We start from the raw sequence: 21,271 nt of genomic DNA, 5'->3' as shown, positions 1-21,271 counted from the left end.
AAACATAAAATATAGCTACCATAGAGCTTAATTGTACAGTGCTAGTTTCAATTTCTGTATCAAGAGACAATTTTTTGCATTTTCGTGGGATTGGCCCACAGCTACAGCCATATTGGACAGATGTTTTTAACTCTAAATGCAATGCAGAATTACCTCTCATTTCGTTACGCAGATTGAATATTTTGCATGAGCATTCAAAAACGCATGTTTATAGTTTGAACTTCTTATGTTTATTGTTTTCTACTACCAAATGTACTTTCTACAGATGGAAAACTCAGAGTCTTTGATGATGGGTGGTGAGGAATTGCTCAAAAAGATTCAGTTACACACCGAGAGACGTATTACACGTAATGTTGGGAAGAGCTAGATTATACAATTATCAAAATATGTACAAGAGCAATCCTCATCTAGAAGAAGTGTTTCAGGGATTCCAAATGATCATACTCAACAGCTGGGCCTATTTGCAAGACTTGGTCAATGGAAAACACTGCCACTTTTCTCCCCCTTATGGTCCCCACACTCTCTATTGCCATCTTTGCGAAAGCAGAGTGGCACACTGCCTTATCGCGGCTGCTCCTTATTACTCTCAAAGCACAGCAATGAAAGCAGGCAAGACGATTAAGCAATGTGGCAGCTCATTTTTATGAGTTTACCTTTAAAGACAACCAGAGAATTTTAGAGAAGTGGATAGAAGGCTTTACAGCTACAGGGAACTGCTGTGGAGTATGTATTTTTGGAAGTCAACAACTTCCTTGAAGTTTAAGTGTGCTAATTGATATTACTTATTTTCAACAATACAAAGGTTACATGTTCTTAAGGGGAAAAAAGCACACAGAATACCCTTCTTACAAGGGTGTCCAATGCTTTTGGCATCACCTGATTTTGTCATAACTTGCAACATGTTACAAAAAAAAGTGTATGAAATTTCTTCTTTAAACTCAAAGACTTGGTTTTGTGTTGAGAATTTTGTAGTAACCCTCAACTTGCAAATATGCCTAAAAAATCACGCAGGTTTAAAACAATTGTTTAAGATATATGTAATCTAGTTTTAGGGTCTCAAAAATGTTACAAACTGTTATTTAGTTTAGTCAAGGCTAATGAAATATTCTGGAAAATGGCCAATATATATTTATGTGTCCATACATACACACACATGTACATTTAAGGATTACTAATCTTTAGCAAAGATTAAACATCAAAACTTCATCTCTAGTGATTCAGAAGGCACTGTTTTATCTTACACAACCTTGATAATACCCAGTTTTCTGGTAATGAGTCCATTAAGAAATACAACATAGGAACCTCCAAAGGGAGAATTTCCTCTCTTCTGGCCTCAGCTGATAGAACTAGGAGTACTGGAGTTTGAGCTGGAAGAGGTGGTGAGTAATGACCTTTTGGACACATCCTCATGCAATAAATACAGTATGAAAATTTAAGCTCTATCATTTACAACTGCGATATCCCCAAATAAAAGGATCACTGAGGATAAGTGCAAAGTACGTAGTAAAATATTTACAGAGTCCAAAATGATAGGGACCTTGGCTCTGAAACTATAATCACATAGGACTTACCAAGCATTCTCACTAGGCACTGTTCTGTTGATGCATGGCATTGGAACCAACTGTTAACCATTTCCCATTCAATCTAAGAGGGATTATTTTCTCATGAAAACCTATCTCTTAATTTCATTAAGAGAATGCAGTACAATACAATGTACCAAAATTTGTTTGTATAAACTAACTCTACCAGATTAATAAACTAAACAGTATTTATGCTTCTGAATTTCAAGGATCTACACCTTGTCACATACTACCCACCCAACTCTCCAGCATTTCTTTGGATGATATGACAGGAATAATAAGTAGGTCAAAAATGCACTTGGGAAAAAAAAGTTTCTTTATTTCTATTTATTCATTTACACAAAGACAGTATTAACAATAGGTAATAGGAACATACTTTTAAGTTTTAAAATTAATTTTCTATTTTGAAAGGTTCAGGACTTTGTCTCTTTTTTCTATCTTACTCCTTTAAATACTTCAGTCCAACAAAAAAGCAGAAAAATAAAAAGTTTATTCTCTTACTTTTCTTAAGGTCAGATTGGGATAATTAGAATCGGCTCTTTTGAATTTAGCTATCATTTAGAGTAACCTGGAAATTTATTCACAGAATGATACATGTAAGAATGTTAAAGCACAACCAAAAAAACAAAACAAAATAATTTTTTAAAGGACAAATTTCAGGGCACTTTCAAATTCTGAGGCATAAGAAAGCCCTCTTTGGGATCCTTAAGTTAAAAGATTCTTCCCTTTGATACAGAGTGAAAATTATTAGGAATTATAAAGCAACCATGGGGACTGATAATAGGGCCCATGGCAGCTGCCCTAAGTTAGGGATAAGTGGAATCTCCATGTTTTAGTGAAGGGACCAACAAAAGAAAGTCCAGGAAGCCACCTTAAACTCATTTCCATGGCAGGTCAAATGATGCGGATACATGTTTCCTTTAGAAAGATTTTATCCCACTGCCACCTTTCTAAGGCTTAGCCCTCAAACTGTTCTTGTTGCTACTTCTCTTCTTTACACCACCTGTTCTAGGAGCAAAACTCCTGGAAGAATGGTGCTACAGACTGGAAAATCAAGACTGTGGGGACACGAAAGGGGCTCTAGGGGCCAAAATACACAGCATCTAACAAGGAGACTAGCTAATCTAGAAATGGACTGTTAACTCTGACTCTAGTATATTCTCGAGATATGCTTACAACTTTAGTGGTACTTAAACATCAAAATTACTTGGACTCTTCTAAGCATATTTTACTTTTAAAAAAGGAAATATACTAGGCTAATGAGCAAAAATAAAAATGTATTTATTTGCTCTTCAACAAATAACTAATATTTTAATGTTTTTATAAAAACAATTCCTTTTAGATACTCTGATTAACCTTGAAGTGACATAAAAAAAAGTTTCAGCATTCTTTTAACATCAGTATTTTGCACAATTTAAAATACAGCTATTGAGTGTAGCATTTCAATGGGAAAAAAAAAAAGAAAAGAAAAAAGGAGAATGGTAACTCACTGAGAAGTTTATATACCTAGTAAAGTTTAGTTTGTCTCGGATTCTTTAAAAAAATCTGGCCCAGAATTTTAGTTATCCTAATTACCATCCCAATCAAATAGGGTATCTATGTGTGGATTCTAGATACAGGTAAAATATTTTGAACTAACAAACACAAGACCCACTGATTGGACTGTTTGTTTAGAATCTTTTTTACTGGGTTTGGACAAAGAAGACTTCAATAAAGCTAACTATATATTGAGTTCCACTGATTAAAAATGCAGTTTTAAACACTCTGCTTTTGTGGTAAATTTTGAGAGAAATCATAAGCGTAAAGAACAATATTGTAAACGTTGTACTGTTTGCAGGTAGTTGTTGGAGAAGTGAAATGCTTGTATTCAAACTATCAAAATTCTGACCTTTCAGAATAGGTTTTATAAAACAATTTCCTGAAAATCAGCAACTGCTTTAAACTCTTAAAATATCAATTTCAATAAAAAAATATCCTTACAGATAAATCTTAAAGTTATTCCTTTCAGTCTCAATTATTTTTTACTTCAACTATATACTGAACACAGAACCAGTTTCTAAACATCTAATGAAGAACAATCTGAATGTCAAATAAAGCTAGGCAATCTAACACAACTTGTATAAGAAAGTCTCAGTGTGATTTATCAAAATTCAGAATTAAATTTCTAGATAGTGAAAAACTTTCAGTCTCTTCTTAATATTCAAAATCAGCAACTTCCCATGAGACTAGAAAGTTAGCAGAAGGGATCAAACAGATTTAAGCACTGCCCGACTTCTTCTAAAGTGATGTACTCTTTTATCCTAGAAAAGACAGAAGTAAGTCCTTTTTATTACTTCACTGAAAACTTTCGTATTATCGCTATGACCTAAGATAGTTGCAAAATAGTTAAGCATTCATTTTGGGTTTAAAAACTGTTAAGAGAAAAGTAGTCCTTTTGGGGAAGCATTCCTGAACAAATGTAACAAGTGTAACAAATATACCAGTGAGTAGTTTTATTCACTAATTTAAAAAGAAATCTCAGGAAACAGAAACAGAAGACTTGGAGTCAATACCATTTTACAAAGATTATTAATTAATGATTTGGCAGTGATGCCCCAAAGACAGCTGGCATAAAGCATATTTAATTTTTAGAAGTACTGTTTTTACTAAAAGAAGCGCATCTGGTAGAAATCACAGCTTGAGAATACTACAATTCAAACTAAAATTTTATACTTTTAGGTTAAAAGCTAAAAGTTTTGGCATATTTAAAGGTATATCCTTAAACTATGATGAAGATATATCACTCTTTAGGAAATGAAGAGACAAAGAAAAATACATGCAAAATTTTCCTTTCACTTTATGTTGCCTGCAGATGTGCAGACAGAAGGAAGTGAGGCTGGGGTGCTTGGTTGGCTTAGTCAGTTAAGCATTGGACTTTGGCTCAGGTCATGATCTCAGTTTGTGAATTCAAGCCCCACTTCAGGTGAGACCCATTTCTCTCTCTGCCTCTCACTCAGTGCCCTCTCTTGGCGGGGGGAGGGGGGGGTAAAGCCTTACAAAAAGGAATGGAGCTATTTTCTTTTCTATAAGAGCTTAACTGTGTGCCCTTTTCCTAGAGATTAAAAATCAGTTGGCATATAAAGAAGAGTAACTTCTGGAAATTATGTAACCTTTAATATACTTTTATATAACAGGCTAATATCCTGTTTAGTTTTAAGCCCAGAAAAGTGGCCATAAATTCAAGTATCTTCAGAGGTCAGGTAGGACATGAAAGATTATAAAGACAAGATAGAAACAGTATATACCCTGCCTCCATGCATTCAAATTCAACTAAAACAGCAATATTTAGCTAATCAAAATAGGTCTAGATACCATACTTCAGACTACCAACTTCTGACTCCTAGCCCAGAGGAACAGAAAACCGGAAAGTTCAAAGTAGGGTTTTTAGATAACGCCAAGTTCAAAGACTACTTTCTGCCTTGTAAACAAATCATTTATAAGTACTACCTATTTAACTTTCAGAACTTTGGGCAAGGTAGGCTGTTAAACAATCCTAGTTCTTTCCTTTTAAATTATACTATGTAGAATGAAATAATAAAACGAATGTCAACTTTAAATGAACATGTTTACTTCCTGTTGAGAAGATATGTTAAGAACTTAATCCTACTATGGCTCTACTCTTGTGCATTATACAAAGTCCTTAGTATATCCCCATTAAAAAGGTTGGAAGCTTCATCCTACATCCATTCATAGATTAAAAAAAAAAAAAAAAAAAAAGCTATTCTCCTTTCCCTGTTTTAAGACACAAAGCAATGGTTAAAATTTTCCCTTTGAATGTAAAATGGTGTAGTCGTTTTGGAAAAATTCTCACAATTCCTTGAAAGGTTAAACATAGTTACACAACATAGCAATTACATTCCCAGGTATATACCCAAGAAAGATAAAAGTCTATGTCCACACAGTAACTTGTCCATGAATGTTCATAGCATTACTCATCACAGCCAGAAAGTGGAAACAACCCAAATGTCTATCAAGTGATGAATAAACAGAGTGGTATATCCATAAATAAAAAGAAATGAACTACTCATACACACTGTAACATTGACGAACCTTAAAACCATTATGCTACGTGAAAAAGTCAGTCATAAAAGGCCACATATTGTACTATTCTATTTATATGAAATGTCCAGAACAGGAAAATACTTTGAAAAAAAAAAGTAGGCTAGTGGTTCCCTAGGGATAGAGGAGTTGCGGTGGGGGGGGGATAAAGAGTAACTGCAAATGGTGAAAGGGTTTATTTTTGGGCTGGTTAAAATATCCTAAAAATGATTGTGGTCATGATGGCACAACTCTGCAAATACACTAAAAAATGGAATTGTGTGTTTTATAAGGGTTTACTGTATAGTATGTGGATTATATCTCAATAAATCTGTTGTTAAAAAAAACACAAAAAACCTTCCCTTTTAATAAGCACAATATTCCTCCCTCATTAGAGTGAGTAGTTGGTTCCTTTCCATATTCACAGACTCAGACCTAAGGGATCTTAAAAGACCTTTAGTCTTGTGTCTTCTCATTTTAAACTTGTAAAATCTGGAACCTTAGTTAAGATTATCAAGTAATCTATCTAATGTGACATAACCAGGATTAGAAACCAGAACTTTCTTAAATTCAAACACTCACATTCTCTTCCATGTCATCAACTCTTAACTTCCATTTCTTTCTACTCAGCTCTTTTCACTGCTTCACTTTATCTCTTCTCCCCCTACATTGTTCAGGTATGTAATTTGAACGATCAATTTCTTCTCTTTCAAAAAATATTTTTTAAAGTTTATTTATTTTGAGAGAGACAGAGAGAGAGAGAGAGAGAGAGAGCACACATGCGTGCTCATACAACATACAAGCTGGAGATGGACAGAGAGAGGGAGACAAAATCCTAAGCAAGCCTCATACCACCTGATGTGGGGCTTGAACTCAGGAAATGTGAGATCATGACCTGAGCCAAAATCAAGAGTTGGATGCTCAGCTAAGCCACCCAGATGCCCCACTTTTCTTCTCTTTCGTCTAATATCTACACACAGCCATACCTCATTTTACTCCAATCTCATGTGTCATTTTTTGCAAATTAAAGGTTTGTGGCAACCCTGCATTGAAAGGGTCTATTGGCACCATTTTTCCCACAGCAATTGCTCGATTTGTGTCCCTGTGTTACATTTTGATAATTCTAATACTGCACAATTACTACTATTATATTTGTTATGGTCATCTGTGATCAGTGATTCTGAGCTGCTGAAAGCTTAGATGATGATGAACATTTTTTAGCAATAGAGTATAGATGTATTTTTAAAATGTTTATTTTGAGAGACAGTGTGAGCAGGGGAAGGGCAGAGGGAGAGAGACGAGAGAGAATCTCAAGCAGGGTCCACTGAGCCCAGAACCCAATGTGGGGCTCGATCTCATGTATTGTGAGGAGGCAGACACTTAATGGACTGAGCACCCAGGCGCCCCAGCAATAAAGCATGTTTTAATTTAGATACGTATACCATTTTTTTTAGATATAATACTATTGGACACTTAATAGGCTACAGTATAAAGAAAACTTTTATATGTACTAGAAAACAAAAAACATTAATTTGACTCACTTTATTGCATATTCGCCCTATTGCAGCAGTATGAAACTGAACCCGCATGATATCTGAGTTATATTCTGCTTTGTGTACCTAACATTTCCTCTTTTTCCATTTGGTCAAGCCAATATTCTCTTTCAACTCCCTTCTTTCACAAACCTTTTCAATTACAAGCTTCTGCTAAAGATTTCTTCTGTAAGGACAAACTACACTATATCAAGGTTTGAGCAGCGTAATGGCCAGGTAAAATTCACTCAGAGAGGTTTTCTGAGTTACCGACATCAAATGCCAAGAGTTCAATTAAATAAACGCTCTATGCAATCTCAAAATATATATTCTACAGAAACAAAGATACTTCATATCTGACAAATATGCTTTTTATCCTGTATAATACTATTCCTTTTATACCTTGAAGTAGTCATCTTGAGTAACAAGAGAGTTTCTCAGTCTGTTCTCTGGATTAAACAGACAAGATACCACAGTCTGTATGCTTCTGTCCACAGATTTCTGAAAAAAAAGAAGTTTTTCCAACAATCTAAGGACTGTTCCTTTTACTTACTTTAACAGGTTTTTCAAAGAAAGTTGAATACATGTACTTCTAAAGAATTCTTATGTAATCCATACTACATATTAAATGTGTTACACATTACATTTTCATGTAATTCATTACATATCACTTAATATGTAACTTTTCTATCAAATTTTAAAAATATTTTAGAATCTTAGTGATAAGAGTACTGGTTATAAAGCTCAATTTAGTAAAACCCTCAAATATTTCCTTAAGGTTCTTTAATTTTCCCTGTTAAGATAAGAAACAGTAAACTTCAGCATTTGAAGAAAATATATCTAGGATAAAACCTGATAATTATAACTATTTTAATATTTTTTCAAATTCTAATCATGAATCAAATCAAGGAATTTTTTTACTCTGCAGTTCAGTAGTTTTCAATTATTTTTAATTTCCACTAAGAAACACATGGACAAAGTAGCTGATGTGATAGGCATGTGCACACAGACTCCTATGTTCTGGAGTCTTCAATGTTATTATGCACATTCCCATCACATCAACTACTTCCACATTCCCACCCATTCAACAAAAACAGGACAATTCAAGAGTGAGAGCACTGTTATATGAATTCGTTCCAACGATAAAAAAAGAAGAAACTGTACCTATTTCGGTATTTCGATTATTACTAGTGACTCTACCACTCTTGAGAGCTGCTGCCATATATAATGTTATGAAGAGAATGCCATAAATATTTGTATATAAATATATATATGTATATATAAAATAAATGTATATAAATATACAAATATATTACTATTCAGCTAAGTAAATGTTTAAACTGGTTAAAAAAAAGAGGTAAAATTCATATTAATCTCTTTTGAAGAGAGGATTCTTGAGGAAGCTGTCTACTACATTCCACCAAAGTATGTTTGTACGCATTAAAGTATGTTTTAAAAAACAATGAAAATACAAGAGAGAAAAGGACTACTGAATCAGAAACTATATGTAAACACTGAAAGTTTGGCCTCAAGTTTCATGAACTTTCACATAAAATGCCAAATTATTAGTCAATTACTTAAGCTGTTATTTTTGGCTTCCATATTTAAATTTGAAAAAAGATACTTGCATCTCTAAGGGCCATTATAAAAACTTCAAAAAATAATTATGAAAATATAAGCAAAATATAAAATTAGATGTTTGCCTTTTGTGGGCCATTTCCAGAGGATGGAGTAGCTTCATGAACTGAACATTCACTTTGCAAAACTTCAGCTCCTGGATCAACTTCATTACAGTGGTAGTTAACAGTGGTATAAGTCTACATTATAAAAGTATAATTAAAGAGAAGTACATTAGATACATTTCTGAACAATCTATTCTTCCAAATTAGCGGATATTGAGCATTTAAATGTGGGTTGTGTTGAAGCTGAATTATGTTATTTCAGAAACTTTATTTTGAACTGAATAGCTGAATTGCAATAAGGCAGTCTTTTATTTTGAAAAGTCTTCTAAACTTCAACATAATCAGATTAGAAGAGCTCTAAGAAAAAGAAGCTCCAAGGATGCCTGAGTAGCTCAGCTGGTAAAGTGTCGACTTTGGCTCAGGTTATGATCTCGTGGTCTGTGGGTTCAAGCCCCACGACAGGCTCTGTGCTGACAGCTCAGAGCCTAGAGCCTGCTTTGGATTCTGTGTCTCCCTCTTTCTACCCCACCCCTTCTCATGCTCTTTCAAAAATATAAACAAACATGTTAAAAAATTAAAAAAAGAAAAACAAAAAACAAAAACCTCCAACATCTAGTTACAGAATGAGAATTTCCCAGTGCCTGAGAATTTGAATTAATGTCATATCATTCAAAGGTCCAATCTTGATGAAGGATACAAAGTAACAAATACTAAATTGTTTTAAAGCTAACACCCTCTTCTGTGTTCTTATATATAACATCTAACAGTATTAACAGCAAAACATTTGCTTCTCTTCAGCAGATTTTTTTTATGGAGAGAAAACTAGATAGATTCAATACAAATTCTAAATTCACTGAATTAGAATTAACACAGGTATTAACACTACCTTCCTTGGATTATATATAATTTAGCACCTATTGTATGCAGAGCAGCCATTGCCTGAAAGCACACAAAAACCACATGAGAAATGAAAAGCGGTTTCTCCCATGGAAGAATATACTTGGGCTGACATTAATAAAACATAGCACATAATGTGAAAGGGAATTTAAAAATATTTTTAGGCATATATGAAATGACAGAAAGTCAAGAAAAATATGATAGTTAAAACAAGAAAATATTTTAAATAAAGAAAAGGGAGTATATGTTTTAAATAAAGAAAAGAGAGTAATTCTCCTTACCGGGGGTATAACATAACTCCTTTGTTCCCCAGCAGGCCACTGTGGTGGCATCTTAAAAAAACAAACAAAACAAAATGAAGTAACAATTAGTTAACCGTTCTTACACATTTTCACAAACATGAAAGATAGACAATGTTGAGGTATTTGTCATGCTGGTTCCTTGAACTTGCAGTAAAAGAAACAGAATGGAAGAATGAAATACTTTAGGTTTCTAATACCTGAGAGAATTACTGTTACTTTATACATAAACCCTAATTTTTCTCAATTTTCTGGTGTTAGCTTTCAGAAAAACTCAAAGATAGTAGTTCTCTGGATTTATTCCCATAGCTAATGGTCATGGGCCAAGGATATGGTCATATCTATGCTCAGAAATTCAGAGAACTACTACTTTGTAGTAGTCAGCTAAAATAAACACTACCAAATATAATTGGAATTCAATGCTCTAAAACCTGAGTTATTTTATTTCATCTATCCCCCTAAAAAAGCTTATAAAAGTTAGTTTGGATGGTTCAGCTATTTGCTAGCAAAAATGGAAGAAAACATGCTGAAATACAGAAGAGGACACAAAATCTTATAAAACAGTGTAAGAAATCTTTATGCTAAGTATATTCCTGTCAAATCTTTTTCCCTTATTTCTAAATAATTAAAGGTCCTAATTCTAGACAAATTCTAACTTTCTTATCTTAAGCATGTTCCACTAGTTTAAATGACAAACTATTGGAGAAATTCATATAAATGCCCGAATAATATTCCAAAGTAAATCATTCTGTTCCCTTTTAAATTACCTGATAATTATATACAGGCAGCTGATATCCAGTGATAACCTGAACTGGTGAACTAGGATAAGGAGGATATGCCTGCAAATAAAGTTTACAGAAAGAATGGATTAACATGGAAAATTCTTGAAAATAATAAAGTAAAACTTCCAATACAACAAAAATATGAATATAAATCATATTTCTATTGTATTCTATTCAGAATTCTATTCAGAATTCTATTGGAGTGATTGGCTACATTAAGAAAAATTCTCTGTCAAATGTTAGTCTTTTGGGAGAGGAGAAGGGATGAATGAGGGAAGAGACTGATTTTGCCCATTTTCGTTTATCTTATTTGTGTATTTATCCCACTGAGAAGTTCTTCCTTATACTGGTGATAAGGCTCTAATTAACATAGATTTCCATATTAAACTTATATTAGTACATCTGTTATTTCTTCGTAAAAATATTTTTAACCAGTTGTGTATTCCTTGACAATATCATGGAGTAATGTGTAGTCCTCCTACACACTTTATGGCTCTTTCTGTATTTCATTTCTACAAGTTAAGGGCAGTATATAACCCCAAAACTGAAATGAACAGTAGAATGCCTTTCATCTTTCAATAAATATTTATTAAAAGCATCTATGTAATATCATACATGAATACACCCAAGTTAAGTAATAGCTCACAGCAAATGTTAGGAACGAGTAGGGCTTTTCTTCTAACCATGTTTAGAGCAAGAAAAATAACAAAAGGTATACCCTGTGTTTAGGGTAGATGGAAAATGTTAACAAATGAAAGACACTACAGAAACACTTCTCTACCATTTTTCTTTTCTTGAAAATAAAATGTCTTTTAAACTGAAGAAAATAAAATGAAGAAAATCAATGTTATTCATCATCAATAGGAGATAGTAAATATTTCAAATCCCATTTCAAATATTCAAGTATCCAAACAAATTATATGCCAGAAAACTCACAGAATTTACAAATACAGTTAACTCATCAGAAACCTATCCATCCTAGAACCAGAATACATCCAGAAGTCAGTAATCTATAGAAGACATCTGAAAATCATTGAAAATAATGAATAAATAGAACTGCCAAACTTAAAGAAGAATAAATCAGGCAAACACATGAGGAAAGCTGCCTTCAAATATTTTAGGAGTTATCCTATGGGGGGAGGGGAAATGAATGAGATATATATATTCTTCATGGCTACAGAGTTCAGTTCTTAAAGACTTACAAACTATATAGAAGCATATTTTAGCTTGGTGTTAGAAACAATACTAAGAACAACAGATTTCTAACAAAAGTAATAGATTTCCTTCTCATCACTCAGAGACAGTATTACCACTTATTATGGAAAATATGCATCTGATTTGAGGGTAAAAAGTGAGACTGGCTTACTTTTAAGGTGCCCCCATCTATAAGATCTGCAATACTATTTAAAAAAAAGAAAAAGGAATGTTAAGTAATTTTTACCTGAACATACTGAGTTATAGGATTCATCATGGTTGGAGGCTGCATATAAGTTTCAGTGTTTGGATTACTCCAGACACTCTGAAACTGCGGTGGAGGAGGAGGATTAAAAACCAAAGGACGCGGCTGCACATGATAAGCACCTTTTTAAAGAATATGAAAACAAAGACTACTTTTAGTTTCCTGAAAAGCTACGTATGTTAGTAAGAACAATTCTTCTCCTTACTCACATAAATTTTGTTTCCTGATTGCAGGTCCCAGTTTCAGCTTTTTACCATGGAAATTTATCTGTGACTGAAAATAAAACCATAATAAAGCTAAAATCAATTTCAAAGACTTCTAAGACTTCGGTAAATACCCGAAATCTTCTAAAATTTCTACCATCAGAGATCATCACTGGGAAGAACATACCAAATCAAAATTTACCAGCACGAAGCGACCTAACCCTCACTACCCAAGTGTTGAGAGAAGTCTTGGAATTTGATCAAAAACCTTTACACTCTGTCTCTAACCTTTCCTGTGTCTAGCTCATGAAGCTAGATGTCCAGTTACAAATAAACAGGTTCTGACTAGTTATGTAAGATTACTCTAGGTTTGGATTTCAAACAGGAAGTTTATTTCTATATTTCATACAAGGCTATATATTCAGGACTCAACACTAAACACTGCATCCATAAACTGAGATTTTTCCATAAGATTACTTACTTCTACTATCTTCTGCACATCCACATCATTATAAAATGAAACAAATCCATAGCTACAAAGAAAGATAAGTGGAGTGTAAAAATCACCACCAGAACAGTATATGGTCTAAAACTTCTAGTATTCTATGAAGTAACTGACTGAAATTATACTGATGAAGGATGAAGAATATACTGAAATAAAGTTTTAGATGTACATGATCAGTCATCTATAAATACTACCTTTTGTCTTCTTCCCCTGATCTAGGGGGAAGAAATGTGTGAAGGTTAACATAGTGTGGGTCATCATTCATTAACAGAAAATTCACATCTATGAACCTGAATTTAACTTACTACCTATTGCAAGATGGTTAAAACTTAAGATACCGTAAGATACATGAAAAAAACAGCTCTGATAGAACTGATTAATCCACTTACGTAAAATAAATGAAGGTAGGAAATATTCACATACAAACGCTATCAAAATGACTACATAGAAGAGTTGGCAGCAAACTTATCTTTTATATGTAAGAAACAAAGCAAAAAATTTATACAAGTGTAAGAACACGCGTTTTGAATTCTTCTATGCTACTCTATATAGAGACTATAGCTCACATATTTTTTATACTTTATACTGAACATTATGTTTTACTCACCCTTTGGACACACCAGTTCGATCCGTGATTATCTTCACTTCTTTTACTGAACCGTATCTAGCAAAGAAACTTCTAATTTCGGTTTCATCCATCTATGGAGAAGAATTTGACTTCAAGAGTAAAAATTCAGCATTCAAAAATTTCAATTATACTATAAAAAAGATTTGAAAATGTGGAGGTATCTCTCCTAAGGATCCCCAAACCACCTGCAGCTCTTTGTCAAAGATACTTTTAGTCTCTATAGGTTAAACATGAACCCAATTCCAAACCTGCATGAAGTACAAAAAAACCTTATGTTTGCATCACGACCCAAACCCCGGTATTCACTAAATATTTTCTTAAATAAATGAAATAGGAATACAATACCCTAACATCAATTCCACCAACAAAAACGGTGTTTGGCATGATTCTGCCTTCTGGTAAAACATAGCCTTGGCTGGTTGTAGCTGATGAGGACTGAGTGCTGGCCTCTCTGGAGATGGTAGAGTTTGGAGTCTCAGGATTTGCAGCAGACTGTAATTTGGAAAGCAGATATCATCACTAAACCAGGATGTGAAACACAATCTTTGTATTTAAAACAGAGTATTTTCATATGAATTACTTTCATAGTAAATTGACCAGTAATACAGCTTAGTTCAGGTTTAGGATTTAAGGTAATCAGAGTAGATCAGTATGAAATTTTAACAAAAGGGTACAGTACATTCTTAAACGCAGTGTTGCTTATCATCATCTCTTACACTAAAGTAGAATACTGACTTTATACTGAGTTTGTGAACTGGAAAGTTGAGATTTGTAAAAACAGTTATTAAACTCATTCTATTGTATGCCAGGTAAGCAAATTTTCACTTTACTGAGTACCTTATTAAAAAGCATGGTAAATCTTTAAAAAAAGATAATTTTTAAAAATCTGCATCAAAAACATACATCAAAGCTTTGTTTTCACTTATTTTTTATTTTAAAGAGAGTGCAAGAGACAATGAGCACATACCCATGGCACAAGCAGAGGACAGGGGTAGAGGGAGGGAGAGAGAACCTTAAGTTGGTTCCATGCTCAGCACAGAACCTGACATGGGGCTTGATCCCACAACCCTGAGATCACGACCTGAGCCAAGATCAAGAGCCAGACACTCAACCCACTGAGCCACCCAGACACCCCTACCACAAAGCTGTAAACGAATTTCTTTTGCCTCCTCTTTCTAGTCACCAAAATTAACATGCATTTTGTAATTAAATACTCTTTGTGTTAGTATGCATTTACTTTGGAAATGGATCATGAAAAGACTATTTGTTCACATATCGTAATACCTCCTGCTAAAAAAAGGGCTTACAATCCTTTCCCTTAGTGTTAGGGTGTTCAAAGCATCTTTTGAAATAACATTTTTCCTCTTCACTAACACCAAATCAGTCCCCACTGATAATTCTAATTTTCACAGTGGGCTGATAGATATAAATGATACTATCTTTATTTTCAAATTAAGAGACCCACACATGAAACTCATTCTTCTGGATTCTGGTCAGAACTCTATCTTTAGTTTTTCCACATAAGATTAGATTAATGTAAATTTTTCTGAAGCAAAATTTACTGGTAATATATATGTATGAAAAGCAGTCTAACATAGTGAAATAAAACTGATTTAGTCAGGAGATCTGGGTTCACGTCCTTTACTAGGTTATAACCCCTTATTTGGTAGCTATTTATATCTGGAAAATTGCTTTGAGAATAAAGTGAGATAACATCTGCAAATTCATTTTGTAAAGTATAATGTGGTACACCAATATAAGTTAGTGTTCTATTATCTGCCGTTATTTTCAATAGTTCAAAAAGCTTCTTTCTTGGTTTTACCATTTACTTATTTATTTTGTACATACTTTATTAATTAACAACCAATTTCAATTGGAACTTCAAAGAACCAATTATTGGCACATCCATATATTTGAAATTCATTTATGAAGTACCTATTGAGGGGTGTCTGGGTGGCTCTGTTGGTTAAATGTCTGACTTTGGCTCAGGTCATGATCTCAAAGTTCATGAGCCTGAGCCCCACTTCAGGCTCTGTGCTGACAGCATGGAGCCTGGAGCCTGCTTGAATTCTTTGTCTCCCTCTCTCTCTGCCCTTCCCCCTCCCCCAAATGAATAAACATTAAAAAATTAAAAAAAAAAAAAAAGAAGTAGCTATTGATTAAGAGGGAAGTACAAAAGGCTGCAAGAGAAATAAACCCATTACATCTCTGCTTATGGAGAAAAACAGGGACAAAATAAACCAACTGATACATATATTTTTAAAAAGCAAGCACAGTAATTTCTATAGAAATCAGTGACAATAATAAAGTAGGTATAATTCCTATTTTTTTAGATACTAGAAATTACTAGTAAATTTAAGATTCTATAAACTTCTATACTGATTAGAGATGAAATCAAAACTCAAATCACCAAACGTGTTTTAGTTTCTATTAATTTGTACACACACAACTGATTCTTGAACATGGATTTGAACTGTCCAGGTCCACTCATTCACAAATATTTTTCAAAGAAATACAGTACAGTACTGTAAATACGTGGAGGAACGGTGGGTTGGTGTCCCTAACTCCTGCATTGTTCAAGAGTCAACTGTACTTGCTATTTCGTGTTTCTATTTGGGTGCTTCCTAATTCTTTCCTCTTAACTATAGTATACTAATATTTCATAAAAATGAAATAGAGTAAAAACCTTCTGAAGTTTTCCCATTTTTTTGTTTTCTAATTTTAGGTTTTTTTCCTACATGGGACTGACTATACTACATACTCCACGTATCTTTAACTATTAAAACTTGACTAGATTTCTCTTCACTATAAATAACTTACCAGTCCCTTTCAGTTAGTTATTTCATAAGTTCAAAACAAATCCACAAGTGGCTCTGAAATTCTAACAGACTTTTTCTCCTTCTCAATTTCCCCTTCATTTGTGGATGAACTTTGGATACCTTTCTATTTGACAAACTAGTATTATCTGCTGTGAATGACCACGGATGAATGTTTTAATTTGAAGGTCAGGCCAGAAAACTGTACCACATTATAAGGGGTTATGAGAATGTACTGATTCTCAACCAGGGGAGATTTTGTGATGCAGGGGCATTTTTGGTTGTCACAACTGAAGGGTACTCCTTGTACCTGGTAGCAGAGGCCAAGGATACAGTACATATCCTATAATGCAAAAAACAGCTTCCTACAACAAAAAACTGTTCCAAAATGTGAACAGGGTCGCAGTTGAGAAACCGATGATAGCATCTCCAGAACTGAAGGTGAAATTTCTAATTCTCATATTCTATTTAACAAAAGTAAAATGGATACTTGAGACATTAGGCAACAATTTGGGAAAAAGGTCCATTGTATATTATAGGAAATTTGGTTTGGGATTGAGTTATTCAAATTCACGGTCTCGTTAATTGAGATATTAAACATTATATTCAGCAAATCATTTTCTTTACATCTTAAATTAAGACACTACCATGTCTTAATCTTTAACCAGCAGGTGGTGCTCAAAGCTAACAAAGTAAGCAAAGTACTCCATTTTAATAAGACATCAGCAGGGATTTTTTTTAAACCTCTTTGTGTGTACTTGTATACAATTATAATTTATATACACAACATCCAAAACCAATAAACAACCTTTAATACTTTTAAACTACTGCTAAAAATACTCCACAAATAAATGCTTAGGCTAAAGCAAAAAGTTTGGTATTATTAAAGTATTAATATTAACCATCAATAGCATACAGAAATGAATTTCATATAAATTAAATAGGGAGTAATTATTTCTCTTAATTATATCTTCAGGTGAGTTGGCGGGTTTTGAGAAAAGTAATGCTAGGATATTAAGTAGCAGGAAACTTGGAGGCCTTCATATACAGAATTCTCATCACTGGTATTTACAGTAATACATTCCCTGGTGTACTTGGATAACGAAATGACAAAAATACCTAAAAGCTGAAAAAAACCTTATCATTACTAAAGCTCCTGGGATATCAGCTCTTTAACATTATTTCATTCAACTTTTATAGCTACATGCAAGGCAAATGCAATCTGTAATTGACCACAAAAACAACCTATAATTTGTAGTCACTAGAGTTATATCCACAGAAGACACTAATAAAAAAAAAAAAAAAGCATAATAGGAAATAGGAAATGAAAATCAGAATAAAACCTTGTAAGTAAATCCAAGACTGGACTCTTAGAAAGAAACAATCCAAATAATAGACAAACAATCCTGAGAAAACCAAGAGAGAAAAAGGCAAGAAAGCAAAAATATACATTTGTGTTGAAAAAAGGTGGTATGACCACAGATTATAACAGAATCTTGATGAAATGGCCAACTTTCTAGAAAAATGTCAATCTTAAAAACAATCTTAGGAAAAAATACTTGATTCCTAGCTCGGTTTCACTGTGAGTTTTTTTCAAATTGTGAAGAAACAGATAATTTGTGTGTGTGTAGGTGTGTGTGTAGAGGGCACCAAGACAGAAACAATTGTACACAGAAGACAGTGTGTATGAGAAAGATTCAGATACTTTAACTGAAAAACATTCCAGAGAAAAAAGAAGAAAAAAGGGTATTTCTCAATTCATTTTACAAAACTAACACCTAAATAACAAAACCTAATCAAAATGGTCCACCTCTGCCCCAACACAAAGATGCAAAATTCCAGCAGTATATAAAAAACATACAATTAAGAACAATTTATATTGAAAACTCAAAGATGGTTCATTCTTAGGAAATCTGTTACTGTCATTCACCAAAGGAAAGCATTTTATAAAATACATCCATCACTGAATTTTTAAAAACCCAAGTAAAACAGAAATCTTACTCTCTGTTGATGTAGCTCTAAGCTAACATCAGGCTTAAAAAGAAACAGCAATTTCCACTGAAATTAGAAAATAAAGGCAACTCCTTACCACTATAAATGATAAAGAATATTAATGGAGTTCTTATAAATCCTTAAAAAAGATAAACATCCAAATAGAAAGATGGATTAAGAATTTATCAAAAAGAAATTTTGAAAGCTAATGACAAACTTCAACTTCATTAATGAGTAAAAAAAAAAAGCACATCAGAATGTATTTTCCACCTATTATTGGCAACTTTAAAAAGTGTTAACACCTCTCACTGGAAAGAGTATGGAGATCATTCTGCACACAGAACACATACTGGTACATGCTCCATCAAGAATAACTCAGAAAGATGTACTGTAATTTAAAATTGTTATAAAATGGGCATAACCCTTTCACTCAGTTGTTTCCATTCCTGGCAATTAATTTCAAGGAATTAATAAAATAAGTATTCCAAACCGTTCGCACAAAGATACTTACTATAGTACTGTTTTAATACAGAAAAATTATTCATTATAATTCATTATTCATTATTACTCATTATTTAAATTTGGTAAAACAAGTAATGGTATAATCTTACATCTTAACATTACATACTTGAAATCATTAAAAAAATTTTTTTTACATTTATTTTTGATAGAGACAGAGCGTGAGCGGGGGAGGGGCAGAGAGAGAGGGAGAGACACAGAATCCGAAGCAGGCTCCAGGCTCTGAGTTTCAGCAGAGAGCCTGAAGCGGGGCTCGAACTCAGAAACCACGAGATCATGACCTGAGCCGAAGTCGGACGCTTAATCGACAGAGCCACCCAGGCACCCCACTTGAAATCCCTTTAAATTTATCTTTGAAAAATAATATCCATTATATTAAGTGAAGGATGCAAGATATAAAAAAGTATTATGTAGCATGGTACAACTTCTAGAAAATAAAACTTAACCTATCTACGTGCAATACATGCATAAAACAATCTGGAAGGGCATACATATAGCAAAACTTTGTTAAAGGGTTTGGGACAGACCGGTTTTATTACACTGATTACTTTCAAATGAGTTAATATGCTACTGTTATAATCAGGGGGAAAAACGCTATTAGCATTCCCCTTTTTCTCTAAAAATGGAGAGGAAAAAAATACTGTACTTTTTGAAGAGTAACTCAGTGATTAGATAACGACATAACAAATAATAATACGTATAATTGCAGATTTTTATATACAGGATAATACATATAATTGCAGATGTTTATTTTAACCTTTATAGGTAGTAATATAAAGTGTATATAAATGTCCTCCGTTTACTTCTAAAAATGGAGAATACGAAAGATTACACTGCCAATCCACAGCGTCTAGAACACGTCTGTGACTTAAGGGTATGGGTCCAAAGTTTCAGAGTTGCACCTCGTGGTGGGTCACCGCCAAGCATTTACCAAAACTCACCGAAACGTCCCCCACCAGGAGCAAGTATTACTACTGTGCGGACGTTTGGTTTAAACTCCTGCTGCATCTCGGGAGAGAAAGCGTTTCCCGAGCACAGAACTCGGGCCTCTCGGGTCTGCGGTCCCGCAGGAGCACAGGCAAGCCCGGCCTCGTGCGGCAAGGATGGCGTCGGGCGAGTTTTCCGCCTGAGGCCGCCGCACGAGGGAGCCCCCGGCGCCAGGCCAGGCACGAGATGCCGCCACCGAAGCTCTCGTGTCCCCGCCGGCCGCCCGGTTTCCCCCGACGTGAGCACCCCGCCCCCCCGCCAAGAGCCCGCCGCCACCACGTGCGAGGGCCGGAAAGAAACCACTTGCCTAGGAAAACGCCGGCCCTCAAAGTCGACAGCCCAGTTCCCGGAGAGCCGGCGCCAGCTGGCTTCCGGGGGCGGAAGCCCGACGCCATCTCGCACCAGACGCGCGGCCTCCTCTCCTCAGGGTAAGCGCGGGAAGGGAGGCCCGCCGGGCGGGGTGGGGGTGGGGCGGCCGCGCGGTATTCACCTCCCCTCCCCCCCCCCCAAGTCCCCGCGGTCCACACCGCAGGCTGCCCTCACAGCCTAGCGGGCGCCTGAGGGAGGCAGGCGGGGCGGCGTGAAGGTCATGGCCCTGCACGTGGTCGGCAGGAGGGACAGCGAGCCCCGGGGCCATTCCCCTCAGCGACAGCCACGGGGAATTCCTCCCCTCCCCCACGCCTCTAGGCCACCTCGCCCTCCTCTCTCAGGCCATCTGTGGTGCACCCGGGCCGGCGCCCCAGAACAAGGAAGCGGGGTGACCCCGATTTCAGCCCCCCTCCTGCGCGGCGCCAGAAAAGCCGAGTTTCCGCCACCCGGGAGGTCCCCACGCGGGCGTGCGCCCCTCAGGCCTCCTCCCCAACTCACCATGATGGCGGCAGCTAGCTGTTCCCGCTGAATGGGCTCGAGGAGGAGTGGAGGCTGGGCTTCTGGCACCACTCTTAGGGCTGCCGTTTGCTCTGCTCTTGCCGCTGCCCGGCTTCGACTTGGGCAAAGGGATAAAAGAGGACTAGAGGAAAATCGAAAGCGAGCGGCGCGATCCAGGAGCCCTAACAACCAAGTGGCGATGCTGAGGGGCGCAGGCGAACTGAGGCGTGGCCTGCGGGGCTCCCAGAGGTGCCTCCTGCGCCGGGTACTGGAGCTCGTGGTAGCCGCCTCAGCCAATGGGTAACAGCCCCCCGCCCCCTGCGGGGGGCGCTTGGGGGGGCACCGGCTCCCCCATCGGGGGTATGGAGGGGGTGCGCGCGGGCCGGCACTCCGTAGCCAGGGAGGCGCCGACCTGAGACTTATGGGCTGACAGACCCCCTTTCCCC

At 35.7% G+C, this 21,271-nt stretch overlaps 1 protein-coding gene and 1 long non-coding RNA gene across 2 annotated transcripts in view; one reads left to right on the top strand and one right to left on the bottom strand.

Annotated features, from left to right (window-relative positions):
- Positions 1-1,878: 1,878 nt before the first annotated feature.
- DAZL (deleted in azoospermia like) lies at positions 1,879-21,157 on the bottom strand. The gene is made up of 11 exons (XM_058729811.1): positions 20,826-21,157; positions 13,990-14,136; positions 13,624-13,715; positions 12,993-13,044; positions 12,518-12,581; positions 12,291-12,430; positions 10,835-10,906; positions 10,050-10,100; positions 8,893-9,006; positions 7,592-7,690; positions 1,879-3,880 (listed from the first exon to the last, which is right to left on the bottom strand). Exons 1-11 carry the CDS (start codon positions 20,826-20,828, stop codon positions 3,827-3,829), a joined length of 888 nt encoding a protein of 295 aa, XP_058585794.1. The 5' UTR covers positions 20,829-21,157; the 3' UTR covers positions 1,879-3,826.
- LOC131511787 (uncharacterized) overlaps positions 20,221-21,271 on the top strand; it is a 118,143-nt gene continuing 117,092 nt past the window's right edge. Inside the window, exon 1 of the long non-coding RNA XR_009261737.1 lies at positions 20,221-20,386. This is a non-coding gene — a long non-coding RNA (uncharacterized LOC131511787). The remainder of the gene's footprint in view (positions 20,387-21,271) is intronic.

This window comes from Neofelis nebulosa, chromosome 5 (genome assembly GCF_028018385.1).
Source record: "Neofelis nebulosa isolate mNeoNeb1 chromosome 5, mNeoNeb1.pri, whole genome shotgun sequence".
Lineage (NCBI taxonomy): Eukaryota > Metazoa > Chordata > Mammalia > Carnivora > Felidae > Neofelis > Neofelis nebulosa.
Note: the sequence above shows the minus strand (reverse complement) of the source record. Positions and strands in the feature narration are given on the sequence as shown.

Bases quoted from the DNA above. Each gene is read 5' to 3' on its own strand.
- DAZL (XM_058729811.1), bottom strand. The intron at 10,907-12,290 runs GTAAAAATTACT...CTTTATTTGCAG, and splicing joins CTATAACTCAGTATGTTCAG to GCATATCCTCCTTATCCTAG. The intron at 10,101-10,834 runs GTAATTTAAAAG...TGTTTTTTTAAG, and splicing joins TGCCTGTATATAATTATCAG to ATGCCACCACAGTGGCCTGC.